Source organism: Struthio camelus, chromosome 1 (assembly GCF_040807025.1).
Source record: "Struthio camelus isolate bStrCam1 chromosome 1, bStrCam1.hap1, whole genome shotgun sequence".
Lineage (NCBI taxonomy): Eukaryota > Metazoa > Chordata > Aves > Struthioniformes > Struthionidae > Struthio > Struthio camelus.
Window position 1 is genome coordinate 68798853 of NC_090942.1, and position 22634 is coordinate 68821486.

The window sequence follows — 22634 nt, forward strand, 5'->3', positions numbered from 1 at the left end:
CCAAGGTCTGTTATACTGCACAGTGTTTCCAGAGAAAGACACTGTGATATTAAATAGATGATGGATAAATTAATTCACAATGCAATGCTGTTGAAGTTAAACATCAGAAATTTTGGATTTAGGATCTAGTGGAAGAAACATAACAGTTAAAGAAAAATATAAAGAGACCAAACAAGAAGGGGGACACAGCAGACACCCATCCTGCACCAAAAAAAAAAAAAAACAAAATCAAAAACAAATCATGTATTATTAGTTATAGTGTGCAGTAGCCTCCATCTGTCCTTATCCTTGCTTGCTGCAGTGTAACCACCATATCCTGTGGTTCCATCACCAGGGTTGTAGGCAGCAGATGATGTAGTGAAACACAATGGGACCTGACATGAATGGACTCAAAGAGTACACAAACAGGAGGTTTTTATATGTTCTACATTTCACAGGCAGATGAAAAAGTAATCAAGCTTAAGAAGTCATCAGTTCAATCAGTCAACATTGTCTTTTTGAGCAAATTAGAAGCCAGAAGATTCGTGCATTCCCCTTTGCTTTCCAGCACAACATTAGAAGGATTAGATAAAGCTACTGCAGGGAATGCCCTAAAGACCTCTGCAAAAAGACTGCTGTTGAAATGAATAAAGATGTTTGCTGTCATCTAGGGTATCCCAAGACACAGAAGTTGCTATAAAGGCATAGGGCAGTTATCCATGAATGCTAATATCACTTCTCTTGTGCTGACTAATCCCATACACTGTCAAAGGCGTCACATCCTTCTCTGGTAAATCACTGAATTTTGCACCATAGACTAATGGGAATAAATTTTGCACTAACTCAGCTAGAGATATGCTTACGTCCTGATGTCTTGTCCTTACAAGCCCTTCCTATTCTAGGCAGCTTATAACATAACAACTGCAAGTGTTATCCAAGCTAAAAGGGACCAAGACATTTCTTCTTCTTCTTCTTCTTCTTTTTGGTACACACTATCCAGCAACAGCAAGTTTCTCAGATCAAGTATACACCGGAGGAAATACTTCTCAATATAATCTGTCTGAACTGTCAATTTGGAACCTAAAAGCCTCTGCCTTTCAAATGATTCCTCCCAAACTGCAGTTATTTGCATTCATCTATACTGAAATTCATCCACAGGATTTCAATAGGTAATGACCTTGGCTCTTTGCCTTAGTGCTAAGCCTGTATCTGCTCCCTCACTGTGCCAAATATGCAGCACCAACACCTGTGCCAAACCTATGTAAAATGCTGCCAGCAGAGGGATTATGGCATTGCAACAACTGTGCATCCTTTGGGTACCAGGTGCACAGAATGGGCCCCTTATGATCCCTAAATAAGGGTGTGAGATCACCTGTAGTAGCTGCATCAGAAAGGATAAAGCACACACAGCTTGTGCAAGCTTGACTGTGAGGATCCAGTTTGTACATGGAGATCACAACTCCTGGTAGCTACTCTGTATGTGAGTATGAGAGAAAGATTTATACCAACTCAGCATGATTCACCCTAGGGCCACCCACTGGTACCTGCTGGCATCAGTTTGCTCCAGCTTTGTATACAGGCCTAATGACTTCTGCCTCAGCCTTCCTGCAGTGCTGGGGAAAACAGCTTTCTTCTGGAACAGCTTATCCTAATGTGCATGCTGTGACTGCCTGGAAAACATCCTTCCTGCAGCACGTTTCGGTGGCATCGTGCTGCAGATCCCAGTGCTCAGAAAGTGTACCTGCTAAAGTGAGGGCTGGGTCTTCCCAGGCAGAAGGGATAGAGGAAAGGGAAAAAGCAAAAAACCTCCAGCACTTCCCTCTGGCAAATGTGATCGGCAGGTTTGATGCCACATGATCCTTTCGCTGGAGGAGAGCAGTACGTGAGGAAATCCTCAGATCTTTGTAACAGCAGCTGCCTGGCGGGCAGAAGGAAGCTGCCAAGGAGTGGGCGGTTGCCGTATGTGCTGGGAGAGGGGAGACTCGGAATGCATATTTGTGTTAGCAAAAACGCTATAATTCTTCACAGTGTAAGCAAGAGGCTCAGTCCTGCCAATTCTCAGGCTGGAGAAAACCCATCAGGTTGCACCAGGGATATTTTTTTCACTAAAATACCCCTCCTAGGCCTGCTGACTATGTTTCAGCCCAGCATCAGGCCAGTAAATGAAAGGCAGAATATCAAGAGGGCAAAATCCCACTGTGTAGAGTGGGGCAAATGAACACTGAGTGGTGAGGTGATGACTCATTTCTCAGCCCCCAGTTGCTCCATCTGCCTCCCAGGCTGTTAAGACAGCATTAACCCTCTTGCTGTTAATTCTCTGTCATTATTCATCTCTGCTAGTCAGTGAGGAAGAAACAAGGCCTGTGCAACCATAACGAGGGCAGGGCATGTTCTGTACGTTTAACCGTAATCCAATGTGGTGCTGATGAAGCCCTGTTACAGTGGGAAGGGGATCTCCATCTCCCTAGAAATCCCACGGGAACTGCACAGAAGGAGACTCTCATTTTCAATATGGCCTGCGTCTGGCATCACGAGCGCTCAGGGGAGCTTCTCTTTCAGGACCTCTCCTGAATATATCGCTCTTACAAGATGCTTCTGTTGCATTCCCTGGAGGTCACTCCCAAGCGGCTGCATCTGCTCCCTTTTCGGTAAGAGGGAAGGCCATCCAGGCTAGCAATTAGTTCTTGATGTACATAAAGTGTTTGGAGAACACGATAACGCCTTCATCCACAGCTGTGCTACAGCTATTGCATCCTCTATAAAACTTTAAGTGGCAAAGAGTGCATACAGGGATTGATTGCTCACTGTCTCTTCTAATGCAAGACACAGGTGACATGAAATGAAACTAGTAGGTGGCAGGTTCAAAACAAGCACAAGAAAAGTGGCTACTCACACTGCCTCTAAACAAGCTGTGAAACTGCTTGCTGCAGGATTTTGTGGATGATAAGTGTTTATCCGAGTCAGCTGGACAAATTCACAGGAGGGAAATAAATACAAAGATCTTTCCTCTGGCTCTGGAAATCCCTAGGCCACAAGTTGCTGGCAGCTGGAAGAATATTCTGGGAATATATCTTTGCTGACTTCCTCTACTCTTGTGCTCTTCCCTGAGCAGCCATTGCTGGCCATTGAAAGAAACCCAGCATGGAGCTCTTATCTGCAGTCTTTTTTCTAGGTTATGATGGATGAACTGCCTGGCATAGCTAGGAGCCAGCAGGAGCTGTACTGGGTGCTTTGACAGTCTGATCTAATCTGGCAGCTACTGTAGTTTTGTACAGTCCTTACGTGTATGGAGCTCCCGCGGCTCCAGGAGGCCAAGGAGAGAGTGGCTGCCCTGCCTCATGCAGGACGAGACTTGGGACCTCACAGGCTCGAGGCATGCTTCAGTAAGATGAACTGCAGTCTGTTTGCTCAGGTGCTGTTCAGCATGCCAGAGATCTCCCATAGGATATCACAGGATGTTCTTCTTACTACACTCTCCAGTAAGCATTTGGTTTATCCTCTGATAGTTCATGGAGGTCAGTTTGAGTCCTGCTTCTGAGCAGTTCAGTAGTTTAGTTCCAGTCTCCACCAAGAGCCAAATTAGTTCCACCTGTTTCTCTTAGGACTGCTCTCACAGCCTATGAGAATGGGAAGTAATACATAGCAAGCCTGCATCCCGGCTTTTCATGTTAAATGAACACACAGGACTAAACTAAGGGAACAGTATAGACTGAAGAACTGCAGTCACTTCTCCCTAGCTTATTTTCTAATTAAAAGGCAGGATGGAAAGGGCAACAAGATAAGGCAATAAGGGGGAGCTTCAGAGAGGGAAGAATCATTTATACTCTAAATGTGGAGCAGTTAAGAAACATCATGAGCAAACACAATGGATACCAGACAATAAGAAGGGTAATTATATGCCCCCCATTAGGGAGAGGCTGGGTCTTTTCCATCCACAGAGGAGGGTATTTGCAGCATTTCTTTGCCCTCTAAGGTAGAGTGGATGGGCCTTTTCCATCTACCTCCTCTTTTCCACCCCCAATCCTTCCCTTGAAAAGGAGCAACACAGGTCTTTGTCTTCCACTTACCATACACCCATCCTACACAGATGGTTTCGAAAACAGCCAGAAAGAGCATGCAGGTACCACTGGCAGCATAATAATCAAAGAGCTGGAAGATGTACATCCCCCCCTGTGGGAGAGTTAGAGAAGAGGAACTCATGGCAGGACTATTCCATATGGGAGGAAAAAAAATTAAGACGAGCAGAGGAATAGCAACAGAAAGACTGTGCCTAAACCAAATGGGAGAAGAAGAATAGCTTTCTCTTGGAGATGACTACACTAGGAGTCATGCTGTCCCAAAAGGACAGTCAGACCCAGGGCCAGCAGAGCGTTTCACACCTATTTTATGACACTGCTGGTGTGGGCTGCTTTCTATGTCCACCAGAGCAGGAATCAGGGTGTTCTTTTTTTTTTAAATCATGTAGCAAGTTTCGAGTATCATTTCAAAAAAACATGTGGCTGTGCTGATCTTTTCACCTAAAAAACTGGGATCCCAAGGCGCATGACAATCAGGATGTTCAGATACCTCATTTTAGTCTGCATCCATCTTTATGTGCAAAGGGTCCAAGCTCCACGGTGGCAGAGGCATGTGGCTCTCCTGCTGACCCTACCTTTGGGTTGACCCCTGCTTAATTGTAATCAGTTACCACTACAGCTCATTTGATCCCTATTCTCATATTTTCATGTGTTTTCTCTAAAGGAAAGCCCCTCAAACATAAGTTAAGCAGATGCTTCCCAGCAGTACTCAAGGACTAAACATTGGCAGAATAAGAGAGCAGTTACCCCTTCATCCCACCACATACTGAGGTGATGTCCTACAGTGATGGGAATAGATGCTTCCATGCAAGGCAGCATAAAAAAGCCATGGAAACCTTTAATTTACTCTCACACAGTCAAAGCTCTCTTCATCTCAGTGGGAAGTGAAACAAATTCTTAGCCTGGATCTTGCTGGAGTATCATTCAGAAGTGGCTAAGAGGTTTAGCAGGAATTAGTTGTCGCCACAGAGTGCATGGAGGCAACGCAGAGGAGCGCTAGGACCCCAGCCCAGGCACGTGATACACATACGGCCTGCACACCATCGTGCAGGCAGAGGTATTTGGCTGCCGTGGAGCAAACCCCACGTGCATAGCACTGTACTGACGCACCTTGGCTGCTTCTGCTCCTGGGGATCACTCGTCATCCCGGCCACCTTCCCTGCACCACCCTTCACTGCTTTGAGTGAACATGCCCAGAGACCTCCTTCTACTAACTCAGGCAAGGTTAAGGTGCACCCATCATCCCCGGCCTTCCCTCCCTCAGCCTGGCCTCTTGTGGAGAGTAGCCAGCAAACAATCACTGCCTTTACGAGAGCTTCTACGTATGCAGCTCAGCTTGTTTTAACCATCAGGCTTGGTATTTAGAAAAAACTGCATGTCACGTGGCCTCTCGTGGGTGTGAGACCAGTCATCCCTGTGGAAGGTTCAGTTATGTGGCTTTATAGCATGCACACTAGCATCATGCAGGGTAAAAGCAGCACTGGTCGTGAGAGACACCAGCTAATACATTAGAAATGAAGGATAACTAACAGCAACAAAGACAAGCTTACCGTTTCTAAACATTCTTCCAGAACAATCCTCCAGGGTTTCTAGTGCTCTGCTGCACCACAGCTATTCCTTCCTTACCTCAGTGACCAGCAATAAGCCCAGCAGGTAGCATATAACTGCAATGGCCAGGATCAGCAGCTCTCGACGCCCTTTCTTCCGAAACACTTCCGGAAACATGTCAATAATAGCTGTCACCATGCTTTCCACACAGACAAACTGCAGAAGAAGTCAGGTCAGAAAAACCAGTGGCACCCCAAACACACACGCTCTCACTGTCATTTTTTCCTTCAGCCACCCAATCCCCTCTTTTTTTCATGATGCCAGCCTGACAAAGAAACAGCAAGAAACAAGACTGAGAAAGGAGACTCCAACACAGGAGGAGCGGCACAGTTGTACGTGCTGCTCTGCCCATGCTGTTTTCTCCTTTCATCTGTCTCACTTCCACCAAAGGGCAGCTGCAACCACTGGGGACCCAAATGCAGCTCAGTATCAATGAGGTCACTTCTGGAGTTGCAAGCTAGAAGGGTTAAAATACAGTCACATCTGGAGGAAAGGAGCCGTGAGATGCATGATGAATTGCTTCAGACTCAACGGAGTATGTTGTTGCACAGAAAGAACATACAGGACATGCAGAGGCAAGTTATGGACTGCACCCATCGAGCATGGTGAGAAAACGTTTGAGAAGGCACAAGAATCTGTTGTGACAAAGAGGAGATCCCCTGCTACCAGGAAATTAAACGAAGCCAGGTGCCTGTGAGGGCATACCTCAGCCCTGAAATCAAGCACACTCTGGTACAGCAGACTGGTTGCAAACTACGCCATGAATGCCTGCAACAACCCAAGTAGAGAGGGTGGACTGGGAGCCACCAGAACCATGCTGGCTTTTGGCAGCTGACCATGGGGCTGTTTGAAGTAAAGCATGCCTGCTTATCACTACATGATTGCTGGCCCTCCAGGGCCCAGCACCCACAAGGGTAAATCGAAGAACGTCTGCCGCTGCTGGGAGCCAGCTCAAAGCAGAGCCATCAGCAAGACAAGACAGCAGGGGACCTTGATCCTGGGGCCAAAAGAGAAATGGAGACTAGCAACTGGTTTTACAGGATGAGAGGCTGAGGTGCTGCAGAGCAGAACCTGGAGCAGACCACCCACCTGGCAAGCATATGGGAGACACTCCTTTGCCCTCATGCCAGAGCTGCTCTGCTCGGTTTGGCTCTTGGTGTAATGGGGGTACAGACAGGGAAGAGAAGGGCACGCAGCTGAGCAGAGCATGCTGGAGATTGCCCTGGCGGGGGGCACAGCCAGCGGGAGGACAGCATCACCATGCCAGGGAGGACTGCTTCCTTCCTAGAGGGCCTCTGCCCCATCTCAGGTCTCACCCCACAGTGCACAAGGTTTCGGTGCTGGCACAGAGGTGGGAGGCAATACAGCTGGGACACCCTCACAGACGTGTGTGGAGAAGGATGTCAAACAGTGGTCCCACCACATTGACCCAAGGCCCAGGCTCTGAGCACCCGCACCGGGACAGTGCGGTGGACAATGTCGGGAAAGTATTGGAGGTATCAGCAAAGCACGTAACCACCCTCTCCTCTCCATGGGGCTTCAGGAGATGCTCAGGGAGGGGACAGGCACCTTGGAGCTAGACAGGGAGGAAGTGTTTGCTGTACCTGACTGTCCAGTCCCAAGAAGATCAACATGAGGAAGAAGAGGCAGGACCAGAGCTGAGACGCAGGCATCATTGTTACTGCTGTCGGATATGCTATGAAAGCTAGGCCAGGACCTGCCAACAGATTGCAGCATGACCAAGAGTTCCCCCTACGTCACTGCCTGCCACCACCACCCAGCAACTCGGAGAGTGATTTAATGTCCTTCATTAAAACCCATCTTGCCATGGCTTCCTGCCCTAAAACATACCATGCAGAGAGACATGAGATGCTGACTGCTGACCTGGCAGAGCGGTAAGCAATGGCAGGAGCACTGAGATTTTCGGGAACAAAAGCAGTGGTTGGGTCACCAGAGCATGGAGAGATCATGATAGCAGGGAAGGTGGGAATGGCTCTGGCTGAAAGCCATGTCTGAGAGCACAGATCCTACAGACCTGGCTGCAGGCGTCCACAGCGATAGAAGATGTAGACAACATCATGGGCTTTACTTCATAGTCCAGTTCATAAAAAGTCCCCTCCACTTCAGGCTTGCTATTGTGCTTTGGCCCTGAAGTGTCCTGAAAAAACTTACCTGACTCAGCCACTTCTGCAATGGGTACACCCTGCTTTTGAGCCATGAAGCCCAGCACAGAGAAAATGGCAAAGCCAGCAACAAAGCTGGTGGCGCTGTTCAGGAAACACAGCATGATGCAGTCCCTGGAAGGGGATGAGATCAGAGAGAGAGCAGAATGAGCCCACTTTGGATCACTTCTGTACTCAGCTTCCTGAATCAGACAACAGGGGTTGAGGAATGTCAATACTGCTCTTGAATTCCTTCTGAAGTCAATAGTTCAAAACAAAACAGAGGGCCCAAAAAGGGACAGAGAACACCACCAATGGCTTGCGATCAGGACACCACAATAATATTCACAGGGACATGGCAACGAAAGCGCTGAGGGGAGTCAGGGGAAAGAGAAAAACAGCAGAGAAAACGAGGGAAATAGCAAATCAAAAAATAAGGGAGAGGTTGCGAAAGTAAACATGGTCAAGAACGAGCATTTGAAATCATTAAAGTGTACAGATCCAGCAGGTCTGTTAAATCAAGTACTAATGGATTAACAAAAAGTGTCACCTGGCAAGGGCTGGGTCTACACTGTCCTAATTAACTAGGCTCGCATGGAGGCTTGAGAGTGCTATGGCACTTGGCTTGAAACATTTGCACACTTGTGCAATTAGGGCACCAGTCCGAGCTGGCTGGGCTAGAGATCCCACCCCTGCGGTTCCTGCCCAGGCAGCCAGGCGGCCAGACGCAGCCCACAGCACGCCCACAGCATGCGCTGCTTCGGGCAGTGTGGGCACCCAGCATGTTTGCGCTGGAGGACCCAGCTGGTGGTCAGAGGTACCTAAAGTATTAGATGAAGGCTTCAGCACATCAGCCCATTGGTGACAGATACATTTCAGGAAAGCCATGGAAAAGTATTAATTGCCTGACCAGCAGCCATGGCAGCACCCGTTTATGAACAGAGGAAAAGGAGAAATGATTCTTGACGCTGAAGCACCATTCAGTGCTTCTAGCCTTGCTGGAGTAATACATAAAAGAATAACGAAGCCCCTGCTTTTCAGCAATCTGTAGTAGTTAGCAGCAATGGTCCTGATGACTTACTTCACGGAGCTTTATGTCAGGCCATGGAAAAAAATGGATCTGTAATCTAAGGACAAGGAGGGAAAAGAGTAAGGCAGGCCAGACAGACTTGATTAATCTCCTTGATAGGATCAAAATATCATGGGCGAGTTACCCTGATTTTAGGAAAGCATTGGGGCAAGGCCTGATCGCTATTATCTTTACACCATTCCCTGCTGCACAACTGAGTGAAAGCAGAGCTGGCTGTGCCACCCTTGTTTGCCCCCCACACACCCCACAGTAGCCGGTGGTGTCTCCACACTGCTGTTCTCCCATTTCCAAGCTGACTCACGCAAGAGAGCATTATTAATATCATTTTCTGGAACTCCAGTGTTACCTTGGTGACCCTGCATACCTATGCTGAGTCCTCTGCAGCTTGGAAACTAGAAGCAGGTTATTATACAAAACAGCATGACCAAAGGCTTCCCCTGGAGACGGTGCCTGCCTCAGATGTAGCTCTGTGCTGTTTGCCTCTGAGCAAATTTCTGTAAAGGTGTGAAATGTCCTGGCTCCTCTTACCTGTAACAGTTGTTGGTGTATTTGTTGTAGCTGCCCAGAGCTGTCAGGCATCCCTGACAAATGGCATAAGAGAATAAGATCTGAGTGCCTGCATCCATCCAGACCTGTAACAGAGAAGGACAATGGTTTCCAGCAGCAACAAAATAAACAAATGACTGGGTCCTGTCCAGCAGCCACTCTCCCATCAGAGCAGAACAAACTGCATGAGATAGAGAAGGCACAACTCCTACAGCAAGTGGGATACCTCTCTGGGAAAGCCCATGTAATTGGATGGAAAGTCCTCTAGAAAAAGGCTGTATTTGCATGTCCCACTTAAAATGATGCAAGGGTGCTGGTCAATGCCTAACACCATCCCTCCACCCCACATCACTGCATCCTGGGCAGAGAGAGCATCTCTGGTAACGTGGCTCCAGCTGAAGTTGGCACTACAGGTAGGTCATATTCGTGGTCCCTCCACGGCTCAGTGCTCAGAAAGACTCTCGTGAGTCATCCAAAATGAGGGCCAGCGGATCCTTTGCATGATCGCTTCCTGCTCCCAAACCTGATTTCCAGTAAAAAAAAAGCCGAGCCTGAGGGCTCACCTCTGCTCCAGCCCCTGCTTTCCCCATGGAAGAGTCTCTTCTTCAGACAGTGTGTTGTGGGCTAAACTTAATCACAGTTCTCACGCTCTTTTAGGGAAGGCCCTTATCTGTCGGTCAGCAGGCAGGAAGGAAAACAACCCACCTTTTTGCTCATTTGCCTGTTTCCTCTCACTCTCTTTTTCCTGCAAGCAGCCCCCAGCTGCAAACATCCAGGCAGCTGCAATTTGGCAGCCCTCAGAAAGTCCCAGCTAGGCACTGCTACTTAAATTCACATGACTCTCTTATGGATACATGCATAGATGGGAGCCCGTCAAACATGGGGACACGCACGCATCCTGGTTTACACCAAAGCCCCAAGCTCTGCCTAAACTCAGTAGCAGGATCTCTCAGTCCTGCTACGCTGGGTTGCAGCAGCCTGGAAAGTCCATGTCAGTTTTATTCAGGCTTTAAAAGACAGGGAGGTTTTCAGTGATTTAGCTATGACCGTGAATAAAGCACACTCACAGCCCCAGTCACTTCTCTGTTATTTATTTTGATATTAAAATGTCATTTATGTTCAGCTGGCTCTGAGTTTTCAGCACACCACAGATTTTGTATTGACAACACATAATTGCATCTGAAAGCCATTTGGGGGAAGACAGCGTGTTTGGCAGCTGGTTTGGGAGTGGTTCAGGCTTTGGCCATCTGGGAAGATGCGGGAGGTAAGCTGAGACTGCGGGCAAAGCATATTGCTCGCTGCCTCCACGAAAAGACTCAACAGTGCAATAATTAGCAGCAGAGCCATTTAAACGCTCTTCCCTGGGGCGGGGGTCAGCACCACCACCCGCCTGGAGCACTGAGCAGGCGTGGGAAAGGGAATCAAACCCTCTGATAGAGAAATGCGCCTAGAGCGGACTCCCACTGGGCTCCTTGGGGGTCCTGCCACCCAGGGTCTGGCTACATGCCCAGCCCAAATCCTGGAGCCTGGGTACACTGCGTCTCTCCCACCAGGTTGGTTTGCAGGAGCAGGAGGCACAGGTGAGTGGGTGGACGGAGCTGATGCGTACCGTCTGGCCAACCTCTGATCTGATGAATGGGGACCGGCACCCAGGGAAGGGGGAGTGAAGCTGCTGCCTGGCTCATGCATCATGCTTTCCCATCAGTGTCTGCTGACGTGAAGGGCTACACTCCCCGGGAGGGCCCCATCGGAGCCAAACAAAGCTGTAACGGGGCCAGATGAAAAATGAAAAGTGCTAGATTATTTTTCCCCACCTTTCCTTAATTACTTGCATTTAAAACCCAGTAAAACCATCTGTTACGTGCTGAATATTTCATAGACTCTTCTGGTTTTGCTGAGCCCATGAGTAGAAATGACCTAATATGCCCATATGCTGCAAACACATAAGCAAAAAGGCTGCGCTGCACAGGAGGACTAGACCCCTCCTAGCTCTTTTTAGGAGGTCTTACTGGTGTGCCTGCCCTTTCAAAGACAGCTAGATCCTCATCTAGCGACAGATTAAAGCACCCATCCGTCCCTCACCCACCTGCGGGTCTGCAAGCCTGGAAATGTCTGGCTTCAGGTAGAAGAGGATGCCCTCAGCAGCACCTGGCAGAGTGACTCCTCGCACCAGCAGGACCACCAGCATCACATAAGGGAAGGTAGCAGTGAAGTAAACAACCTGCAGATGCAGGAGAAATGAGAGGCAAGAGGCTCAGTGACGAAGGGGACGGAGGCATCTTACCCCCGAACAAAAGCCCCTCGACTCTCCTGGTGACTACACCTGCTACTACTAGCATAGAAGTGGGTGGGAAAAAAATTAAGGTTACATCTCACTGGTGATTTAGTTAATCTACTTTTTGTTCCTCACCCAGACTGTGCCACTGGTTGCTCTGCTTTATTGCTTTTTTCCAGTCATTGTCATTTCCCTGCTCTCAAGCTGTTCTCTTCATCTTCCTGGAGTTGCAAAAGAAACCCAGATCTCTTCCTGTCACTGAGTTTTAATGAGGAGTTATTAAAATGGTCTTGTTCGCAGCAAGAGTTTTCCAAATTAAATAGTAACTTTTGCTGCCCAATCTGAGACAACTCTAAAGGCCCTCATTTCCAGAGGATGCTCTTGTAGGTCTCACATCTCTTCAATGCCTCTGAAGCGCACAGACAAAAAAAAAGGAGGGGCACCAAGAATCTCAAGGCTTTTAAAGAATATGTAGATCATTGTTTTCATAAAAGCTTCTTTTCATTTCTTCTTGTGTGTAATATACATTAATATTACAGTAGAATTAATCATTTCTAATCTATTGCCTAAATTAGCAAAATATCCATGAGCAAGTTGCAACTTCCTTACATGTATTCATTATTAAAATTCATCCAAGTAATATGAATGCTTGTTTACTCTATGGATTCATGGTGAGGAGTCTAAAATGAAGCTGTTGCTGCTTAGTGATAATTGGTTGAATAAGTCACAGTATGTGGCATATTTGCTTTTCCCTGATTGAATGAAAATACGAGCACTTTTGGCACAAGTACTGAAATTTACCTTCAGAAATCACTTCTGGGGAACATTTTATAGAGATCAGCTGAATGTATAAGGAGAGAAAACATGGAAAGAGCACAAAAGTGGGCAACATGAATAAAAGAAAAAGGCTTTTAAAGAAAATGAGTCTTCACACAGTTATTTGAAATTATTTTCCCAAGGTTGCTACTATTTCTTTAAGGTTAGACTCCTTACATCACAGAAACATAAACAGAAGGGTCAGGAAGGGCCTTCTTAGGGTACCTGATTAATTCAGCCTTTCAGTCAAGCACAATGTCCTGTTTACTCTACAGGTCTTAAACACAATTATGTGCCTGCTCAGAATTTCTATAGCACCTCCCTACTGCTTCTTCTCAAATATAGTTGGCAAGAAAAAAGAAAATGGACGTGGGTTTTTTGACAGTGCCCCTGTAAATCTCAAAAAAAAAAAAAAAAAGAGCTGCAGAAAAGACAACAAGACAACTACCCTGTCTGGCACATCTCAGGCCAGAAATGCCCACCTTGTATTGTAGTAGCATGTTCATAACACCTAACTAGTAAAAACAAAGTCCTTTTTCCTAAAAGTTGTGGTGGAAAAATCTTCTGTGGTCCTAGGAAAGCCATTCCTCCTCTCACTGTTTACCCTGACTTTCAGTTTGACTTTGCCCAACCAAATTGGCCCAGCCAGCCTAACTGAACTTCTTTAGCTTTCTATACACAGCAAGTTCTCCCTGCCTGGGGAGCGCCGAGCAAAGGAAAGACTCAGTGGAAGGAGGACAAAGAGCTGAAGGGAAGCTGGTATAGCTCAATTACATTTCCATGCAGGGCAAACAGCCCTGCAGGCCCAATCAGCCTCTGAGAGCAGAATGATACCTCTTGTGAAGATAGCGCTGTGGTACTTGACCCAGCTCACAGGGAGCATCAGAGATTTCAAATTTAAAATACATAACATCCCCTCTCCCCATACATGTTGAATCTGGCTCTCCCTTCTTTTTGTCTGCAGTGTTTTCTGGACACACTGCTGGCACCGTGGTGGCAGTCTCTCCCTCTCTCTGAGACATTATGTTCCCTCCTAGTCTGCCCCAGCTAGAGACTCATTGCTGGCACTTTTGAACGAGAGGTGGCAAACGGCAGGTCAGCACAAGTAAGAGCGCCACAGCCACCAGCAGAAACTGAGAAAAACCTAGATAACAGAGCAAGCTGTTGTCTTGCTCTGTTAAAATGACTGATCCATGTGGTTTTAAGGTGGGAGATGGGCTCTGACGCTGAAACACAAATTTTCCAGTATTACAGGGAACATCTACCAGTATTAGGGATAGTGATTTGGAGGAAGAAGGCTATTGCAGAAATTGTTTCCTCTCTCTTCATTGTTGGTAAGATGTTCCCTGGAAGCCCATGAGAGCCGATCACTGTGTTAATAACCCACTTTCTTATCACAGCTTCAGGAAGGAAAACTGTCCTGAACAATCAACGCCACAGCAGCTCCCTAAGACCCACCCCAAGACACAACATACTCATTCCATCCAGAAGAATAACTAGTCCACCTGATTTGTGGGATCAACCACAACCAGGGAGCACTGGATCCAGTCTAACTAGCAAAAAGCACAAAGCAACCTGCTAAGCTAGAGACCACAGAGCCAAACCTCTCTCAAACCCAGACACAAATAGTTGTGCAGGAGCAGGAAGCAAGAAAGATTCATGACTGAGGTGTTTACAGGCAGCAGCTTTGCTCAAGTGTTTAACTATTGCCAGGAATTGGAGGCTTGGCATTGAAAAAGACCTTGTTAAAAATGCCAGCAAGTCACACCAGGAAAACATGTTGCTGACTGGCTGGTTCACAAGGGCACTTGTGGAGTATCCGTCAGCTGCTAAGGGCATCTCCAAGGGAAAATATGACCTAAGACTCCCCTAAGTTCCCTGGTCTTTCCCTTTACTTCCCTACCTGTTTGAACTACTCTTTTACTCCTGTGAGTCAAATTTACAACTCATATAAATCAGTATGGCCACACTGGGGTTGAGGTTTGACTTTGGTGCTATATATCTCCTGCCTCTTTACTTTATGAAGAGGGAAAAGAAAATGGGAAGGAAATATAAGAGGACTAGAAGGAGATTTAGGAACAAGGAGGACAATCTCTGCTCCTACTTTGCCTGTGGACTTGACCCCTTTCCAGATGCAGAAGTAGCAGATGATCCATGCGAGCAGGAGACACAGAGCCAGCTCCCAGCGCACAGTGCCCAGTTTGTGAATACCATCCGTGAGCCCCAGCACTCGCTTCCTGCCAGTGTCCAGGGACAGGGAGAAAAACATTAACATGCCAGACCCCATTCATCCATACACCTCTTTCCCATATTACCCCGTCCAAAGACCTAACAGACTATCCATAATACAACTGCCCAGGGCTCCCACACACATGAGTTACCCCAGCTCTCCCTATAAGCTCCCTGCTCTGTCACTCTTACTCGCACTGCTCCACCATGCCCTGTAGTCAGCCCAAGCCTTCCCACTCTCTAAAGCCCATGGTACTGTGCCCTTCAGACTTGCACAGTACAAAATCATCACCAGCCCTGCATTGTTCCCCTACGCTGGCAGCTGCCCAGCAAACCCCACTCAACACAAAGCAGGCCACCAATGTTATCATCACACGACGATCACCGCTCTTCTTCTGGCCCCCCATACACTATGGACACCCTATATACCAGCATAAACTGCTTTTTATGATTCTCATGCCTTTCCTTCAGCCTCATTCCCTGGAGCCTTACCATCACCCAAGGTGGGCCACATGAAAGCTAAGCACTGCAGCTCACGTGATCCTGGCAGCCCGGTCCCACACATACCACTCCTCTCACTCCTTCCTCCAAACTAAACCTCTCAGTACGCCCTTGCAACCTGTGCAGAACCCCCAAACAACCATTTCAGAGGGATCACAGCCTTCACTGTACACTTTGTGCAGGGAATAGGGCTGAAGAAGGGGTCTGGCACAGTGCAGACTCATTCTTCACTAATGGGCACATCTCCTCATCTTCTATACCCTGCAGCGGCTACAAGAGACAAAAGACACTCATCCATCTCAAAGGCATTTCAAGAGCCATGAATGAAAAAGCTATTGCTGAGATCAAGCCCCTGGCACCCGACTCCTTTTTGAGACCTTTCTCAATTGAGTATTGGGAGGAAGTGTGGCCCTTTCATCTGTTTCAAACTCTCGGGGCTGCAGCCCAGCCCCACTGCAACAGTTTAGCCCCACTGCAGGACCTTTTCTTCACAGGTGTTGCATTACCCCCAGCATCATGGCCAAACCTCCCTGAGCCCCTCTCAAGGATCTCACCTAGCTGTCCTAGGGGTGTTCCCCAGGCGTGAACCTGAGCAACCTGAATGACTAGATGGGCTGCTTCCCTTTTGCACCAAACAAGACACAGTCATAAGAAGGGACATGGCAATTTTGTACCTTTCTCTTTCACTGCGGAGGACACCTTATAGTCTGCCCTGGTCCCCTCACAGCTGTCCACCAACAATAGCCTGCATTACCTAACATATATACCTCCTGCTTATAGCAAGTCCTCATTTCTTTGTAGTGCATCTTTCTATGACCACACTCACCTATGCACCTGTGTGTGGACACTGCCATGCCAGAAAGAGAACACACCTGTGCGTGTATGTACATGAGCACTCATGCGTAGGCATTGTGCGAGCAGCCTTTGAGGTGTATCTAGTACTCGTGCCCCTCGGATGTGTTGCACAGACCTCCAGGCTCTGTGTTGATCTCCTTGGCAGTTCTGTGCACTGAGCTCCCGATGTGTGGGTCTGGCACATGGCACCTCACTTGGCCTCACTGCTGCTCCCTGGCATATTCCTGCACCTGTGGCCTTTGGATGAGAGAGGAGCCTGTATAGAGGGAAAGGGATCACATACTCCCAAAACTCAACCACTGAGGAGGTGGCGTTCGCAGGCACGGTCCTGTTGTCCAAACTGGAGCTATTCAGAAAGTCCACACAGAGATCTACCAAAAGAAAAGGAAGCTGATGAGCCAGAGAAATTCACCAAGGCCTCTCCGTGAGGGATACTCCTTCCCCTCTGTACCCTAAATCTTACTCTGGCTGCAAACAGACCCTTCATCACATGCTACAGAGTATCATTAAACTCTTGCATCTCATTAAACATCTCATTAAACTCTTGCTCTCCCCAGCCCCAAATGAATCCCTGTTCTGGAGCAGCCAGAGAGCTTGGGGAAGGAGAGAGGGAAATGGGGAGGGGAGAGTGGGAGAGTGATTCCCTGCTAAATGGAAACCAGATGGCTGCAAAACGTAGATTATTGTGGGATAGCCAATATGAATAGCTAGGACACAAAATCCCATTCTCAGGAACACATACCATTCCCTGTCCACACATACATTCATGTGTACCACATTTGCCTTTATATTCCACTCCCCTTACCTAGTCCTCTCACATAGCGTGAAATTCCTAAAAATGGAGGAGATGCCCTGCATCCAAGAAATGCACCTCATTGTTCATCTGGAAATCAAAAGTTAATCCACAGAAAAACAGAGGAAGCCTAGCTGTGGCTGGGACATTTCTGCATGTGACGGGAACATCTGTGGCTTTCCCTGCAAACAAGTCCGTGCTGGGGGAGCTGAAGGAATCAGCTCCACTGTTTAAAAGACTTACCTCTGCTGGGATTAAGGGGCAAGGGAAGCTGTGAGTGGGCAAAATTAACACATGATGGAGTTCAATCCCCTGACCCAAGAGAAAAAGCAAGCTGCTGCCAAAGCCATTTCCAGCGTGGCTTTCCGTCGAAAGCAAAACCTCTTCCAACACGGTAAAAAAGGCTTGTCAGGACATCTCACCCATGAGGGTTATCTCCCATCAACTCCACCTTCCCAGACACCGCCCAAATTCCTTGAATAAAATCAAAGTCAGGCCTTTGCTGTTTGGCACAGTTACAAGAACTGTGGGTACGAGGACATGAGATCGCAGGCCAAGATAACAATACAGAGGCTTGTATGGGTGTGATTAGAGAGGGAAAAGGGTGTCTTTAGAGTTCTACATCACTTTTTTCTACTTTGAGAGACCTATAGTGGCAAAATCCTCCAGTGTAGGTCTGGTCAACAGGCCTAGTCTTTTTTGTTTAGACAAAGCTAGGTGTGCAAAGGAAAACAACTCAGTACTTGATAGAAACTGTCCCAGTAATTCTAAAGAAGCGGTATGGCGAATGGGAACTGAGAGATAAATCATTGTACTAGAGCCAAGGAAAAGCTTCTGTCATGTGGGGAGGACTTTAGATTGCCTTGAAAATTACGCCAACACAGCTCCCCCACTTGGCAAAAAATGTGGAATGTTCTATAAAATCTCAACCCCCAAAATATTTTCACTGAGAAGTAGTCTTATTGTCCTCTGTGGCTAGGCCTAGGGTCAGACCATTTATCCTTCCTGACCCTTGTTCACAGTGAATGAAGATAGCTGCAGTTACTGGAGTCCCTGGCCATAGCACCTCACCAGATTTATCCTTCTTGGCATCACACTATGACACCCATAGTACAACTGCATAAGGATGTCAGAAACTAAAGATGTTCATCTACAACCAAAACATTTTTATATAGATGGGAAGTATTTTCTACAAAACTAAAACAATTTCTCAGAATTGGGAAAAGAGAAAAGGAGTTACTTTTGATGGAAAATTTTCCCCTCCCACTTCCACTTCAAAGGAGCAGGCCACACAAAGGTGTACCTGAGTTCCAAGGGTTATCGCAACTGGCCCATGGCAGCACAGCAGCAAAGGAGCTGAACAGGTAGAAGAGTGCCCAGCATAGGATGATGATGTAGTAGATATCCAGATAGGACTCAATGACTTGCGAGGCATATCCAATTCCTATGAATGAAAACAACAGAGGTGAGGATAAGGCTGCCAAACAGCTCCCAAAAAGTCAGATGTAGCCTCAGACAAAGTCCCAGACCATATCCTGATAAGAAAGGTGCAATGCCAGCAGCTTGGCTCACTGGAGAATGGTGCAAGACTCACCTCAAGGAAAGAGAAAAGATTTCATAACTTTGTGCATGCAGACAGGAAACGTGTTACTGGTATCTCTAAACAGGTCTATGATGGAATTTCTGGTCAGAGAGAGAGAATTTTTAGCTGATATAAAAATATTTTTCTGACCAGAAAGGTGCCACTGCATTACGCTACATCTCCTGCAGGAAAACCAACTGTAACCATGAAAGAAAAGAAATGCGGATGAGGTTCATATTTGTGGAAAGACTCAAGCAAAAAGGTTTTTACTGCTGATATATACTATCCATAAAGCATGGTGTTGGGGCAAAAGTATAGGCCTAGAAGTCAAGAACTCTGGCCTTATGTCCTGGTTGTGCCCATCACTCACTGAGACATCAGAAAGGTCACTGAAGGCCCAATTCAGTGGTTTAAAAAAAGCTATTTGAGATGCCTTTCCTGTCCAGCCTCCAGCTCTGACTCCAGAGGGCACAGGTCTCCTGTGGGTCTTGCACGGATGCCCCAGACTCCCCAGGGCACTTTAAATGGCACTGCACACCTGTGTTTAGGCAGATAAACCACGCCTTCAATCTGCACGAGCACAGATTTCTGTGAAAGAAACAGGAGAACCGTGAGTGTTAAATTCATTAACATCTTAATGCCATTAAATGGCCTTTCTCCAGGAGAAAATAAGGGCTGTAGGAGTCCTGATTCTTATCTCTGCGCCTTAACCACAACACCAGCCATCTCTGGACTGTCAGACTAGTCCTCGATTCCTGCTAAGCAGCCTGCAAACACCATGAGGACAGCAACTGATGGGGAAAGAGCTGTATGTGGTACTGCAAGCCAGCTAGCTTTCCTCATCTTCTCCTCAATATTTGTCCTGGCCTATGTACAGGCATCTGTTTGTCAACACTTTGCTCTTTCTCATCCTGTTTGTTTGCCACACTCCTCTCATCTCTCTTAGACTCTTAGCCCCCAAAGCAGAGACTGAGGTTCACACAGCACCGGTACAACCCCTGCCAGCACGCCAAGCCCTTAGTCACCAACATGTCGGCAGGGTACTGCCCCTGCACACGCAACAGTGACGGAGGGAAAACAAGGTTGAGAGTGGGAGGGAGAATAAAGGAGAACAGAAAAGAAAAAAAAACACTTTCAAAAAGGTTCTAAGTCACTAATTATTAGAAGCTGCCACCAGCAATTCCCCTTTGACTCACCTTCGAAGATGGGGCAGATCTTCCTCCAGGCTGTCACCCCTCCTTGGCTCGTGTACTGCCCTAGTGCCGTTTCCAAGAAGAACACTGGGATCCCGCAGGTGAAGAGGAAGATGAGGTAGGGGATGAGGAAGGCTCCTGCAGTCAGGGGACAGGATTGAGATGCTACCTCAGAAACCTCTTTAAAACCTTATCCCTGCCACTCCTTGCCGGGTACATGGGGCCGCAGCTGGAATTAGCTGGACAAACACAAACATTTCTCTGAACTAACTGTGCAGCCCTTGCAAAAGAACAGGGTCTCTCACTCCTTCCTTTCTTGGTAAAAACTGCAAGAGCAGTCTATCCCATGCTACTGCTGTACTTTCGCATTTGGTCTTAGTCACAACCTAGAAGTATGTAGTAGCCAAATGAGGGAAAGAAAAAAGATAATACTGGAAAAGTTGTCCCCATTGTCACAACCCTCCCATTCAAGCTTCCAGCAGAAGCCAGGCAATGCAAAAGGTGCCCTTGGTTCACATAACCACATTTGTTCTTCCTTTCCTAGGAACTTCAAAAAGAGTCCTGTTTGCCCAGAAGATACAAATATGGAGGCTGCTGACATTTCTTGGTAAATAATAAATTTGCTGCAAAGTATGTCCTTGAGACTTTATTCACGTATTTCATGACAAATTTGGCAAGTAATTGTCACCAAAAGAACGGATATAGAAGTTGAAAGGAATGGCAACAGAGTATCTTTCCAGTATTTCCAAGATGAAAAAGTTTAACTTCTCTCTTCAAATTCTGTTTTTCATTAAAATATGGAAAAATGTCTTAAGAAAAGTCAAAATGAAATAAGGAGTTAAAATAGCCCGAGAATGGAACAAATATTTCAGTTAAAGTTAAATAAAATATTTCAGATTAACCCTTTATGGAATGGAAGAGGAGGGAGAAAAAGTAGTTGTTTTCCCAGAAACAAAAAACAACAGAAAATAATGCAGCAAAAGCAAAAAAAAAAAAAAACCAAAGAAACAAACAAGGTTTATGCCCTGCTCATCCACATTTTAACTTATTTTCCATCTTTTTGGTTCTGCTACCAAACCAAAACACCCAATTCCTTCCTTATTCTGCTCAAAACTGCTCCTGAGAGCTCAGTTTCATTGCTGGACTTCCTCCTATCCTCTTTCTCCTCATCATGGACATAGGGATTTCACACTTTCTCGATCCTCCAAACATAGACAATAAAAGCAAAGCAAGCCAAGGCAACTGCCTTCCTAGTTGGAACAACAACTGTCAAGGTCTCACAATCATATACGGTAAAGCTTTGGTCATGAGCATCTCCCATTGCCAGTACCTGGAGAGCAGCTCAGCTGTTTACAATAGAGATGCGGGCTCTTTCCCTCAGCAGAAGCAGACCTTGTTCCCCAGGCCTATCCTCTCGTACCAGCCCAGTCATCCACACTGAAATCCCTTCCCATGACAGATAATTAGCAATTAGGAACATTTCCTCTAGGTTTTAAACCAAAAATGTTAAGTAACAAGCAACATCCAGATTTCCCCTAAACGCAGCTGTGCCATAGCTGCAGGAGATCTGAGGCCAGCAGAAGGGAGAGTGGATCACAGCGCCAGTCCAGGTTTGCAGAGCTGGGGACGTGAACTGTGCATGTTAAACCAGAGGCAGCTGCTTTGTTTGATGATACAAGACCTCTTTAAGCTGAATCTGTAACACAGCTCTATTATCCTGTATGTAGATGATGAACCTTTCAAAAGGTCCCACATCCCATTTTCTGATGCTCTTTGTCCCAGAGATTGATCCGTTTTCGTCACTGAGTAACAAGAGGGCTTCCTTACACCATTACTGACTTACCTCTCTTAACATTCCCAGAGCGGCTACCTGCTCTAACACTAGTTGTGATCTCCTCCCCAGTTTGCTGCTCCCTTGGAGGAGCAAACAAGGCCCTGACCCCAAGGGACCCCAAATATAGACCCTCTTTCCTTACAAGTCAATAACAGCCTCGGGACGCCAAGAAACTAGATCAAATTTGAAAGTGCAGCCATTGATAAGTTTACACTCATTTACTTTACAGCAAGTCAGCACAATTGTCTTTATTACATCTACTTCTACAGCTTTATAACTGTCTTACTACATCTGGAGCTGCAGAAAAGTGACAGGATAGCATTTTGGGAGTTGGGGAGCTTATATAGACTGTAAATATCTTTTTTTACAACTTCAAGGACTTCATATTTTAGTATCATGGGAAAGACAGTGCCTTGTCTCATAGTAGCTTGTTGGCCGTTTGTTTCCCTACTGAGCTAGAGGGAGATATGTACCTTCTACAAAAGCTGCATCCTTTTTGCAATGGCAATATTCAAGTTGGGAGGGGAGGACTCTCCCATCATAATGCTTGCCAAACCCAGCCCTCCTGCCCTCTGAATACATCCTGAGATATTCCAGGATAGTTTAGTTTAAAAAAATTAAAGTTAGTCACTAGACATCTAAAATGAAAAGAGTAGCCTTTTCACTTTACATTAATTAGCACAGAAATTGCAAAGACCACTGAACCAGATACCATAGGCATAAACTATTCAGAGATATCATCTGAGCTCAGGAAGGAATTTTCCATGCAAAAGACATGACATTTCTACCCCTCCTTTCAAAGCATCATCACAGAAAGGCCTGTTAAATCAGATGAAGGTTAGTGTTTTCCATCCCATGCAGTCTTGACTTGCATTTGATGCCTCATTGGCTATCATGAAAATCTCAGAGGAAAACTGAGGGTCTGGTGAAAACCACCGCAGGTTCAATAAAAGCTCCTTTCATTTTTTTTTAAATTATTCTTTTAATTGACTCAAAGGCCATTTCGTTCAGAGGAGACATTATATGGACTCTAGCTGGATTCATATAAACTCCGAGAACAGCACAGAGGACAGGAACTTGGTAGTCCTGGAACAA

At 46.6% G+C, this 22634-nt stretch overlaps 1 protein-coding gene across 12 annotated transcripts in view; it reads right to left on the minus strand.

The window, feature by feature from the left end:
• Nucleotides 1-22634, minus strand: part of LOC104147283 (sodium- and chloride-dependent betaine transporter) — a 44828-nt gene that overhangs the window by 9359 nt on the left and 12835 nt on the right. For 10 of the 12 annotated variants that reach the window (XR_011141628.1, XR_011141623.1, XR_011141629.1 and 7 more), the window contains 10 exons: nt 19709-19843; nt 18234-18374; nt 16109-16508; nt 14657-14789; nt 11548-11682; nt 9444-9547; nt 7836-7960; nt 7268-7380; nt 5682-5819; nt 4047-4149 (listed from right to left, as the gene is read on the minus strand). Coding sequence is in view for 9 of the 12 variants with exons in the window: in XM_009679857.2 (XP_009678152.2) it covers nt 4047-4149; nt 5682-5819; nt 7268-7380; nt 7836-7960; nt 9444-9547; nt 11548-11682; nt 14657-14789; nt 16109-16508; nt 18234-18374; nt 19709-19843 (1527 nt within the window). In the remaining 3 variants the exon portion in view is untranslated. The remainder of the gene's footprint in view (nt 1-4046; nt 4150-5681; nt 5820-7267; nt 7381-7835; nt 7961-9443; nt 9548-11547; nt 11683-14656; nt 14790-16108; nt 16509-18233; nt 18375-19708; nt 19844-22634) is intronic. The other 2 variants (XM_068946874.1, XM_068946883.1) reach the window with 2 other exon arrangements.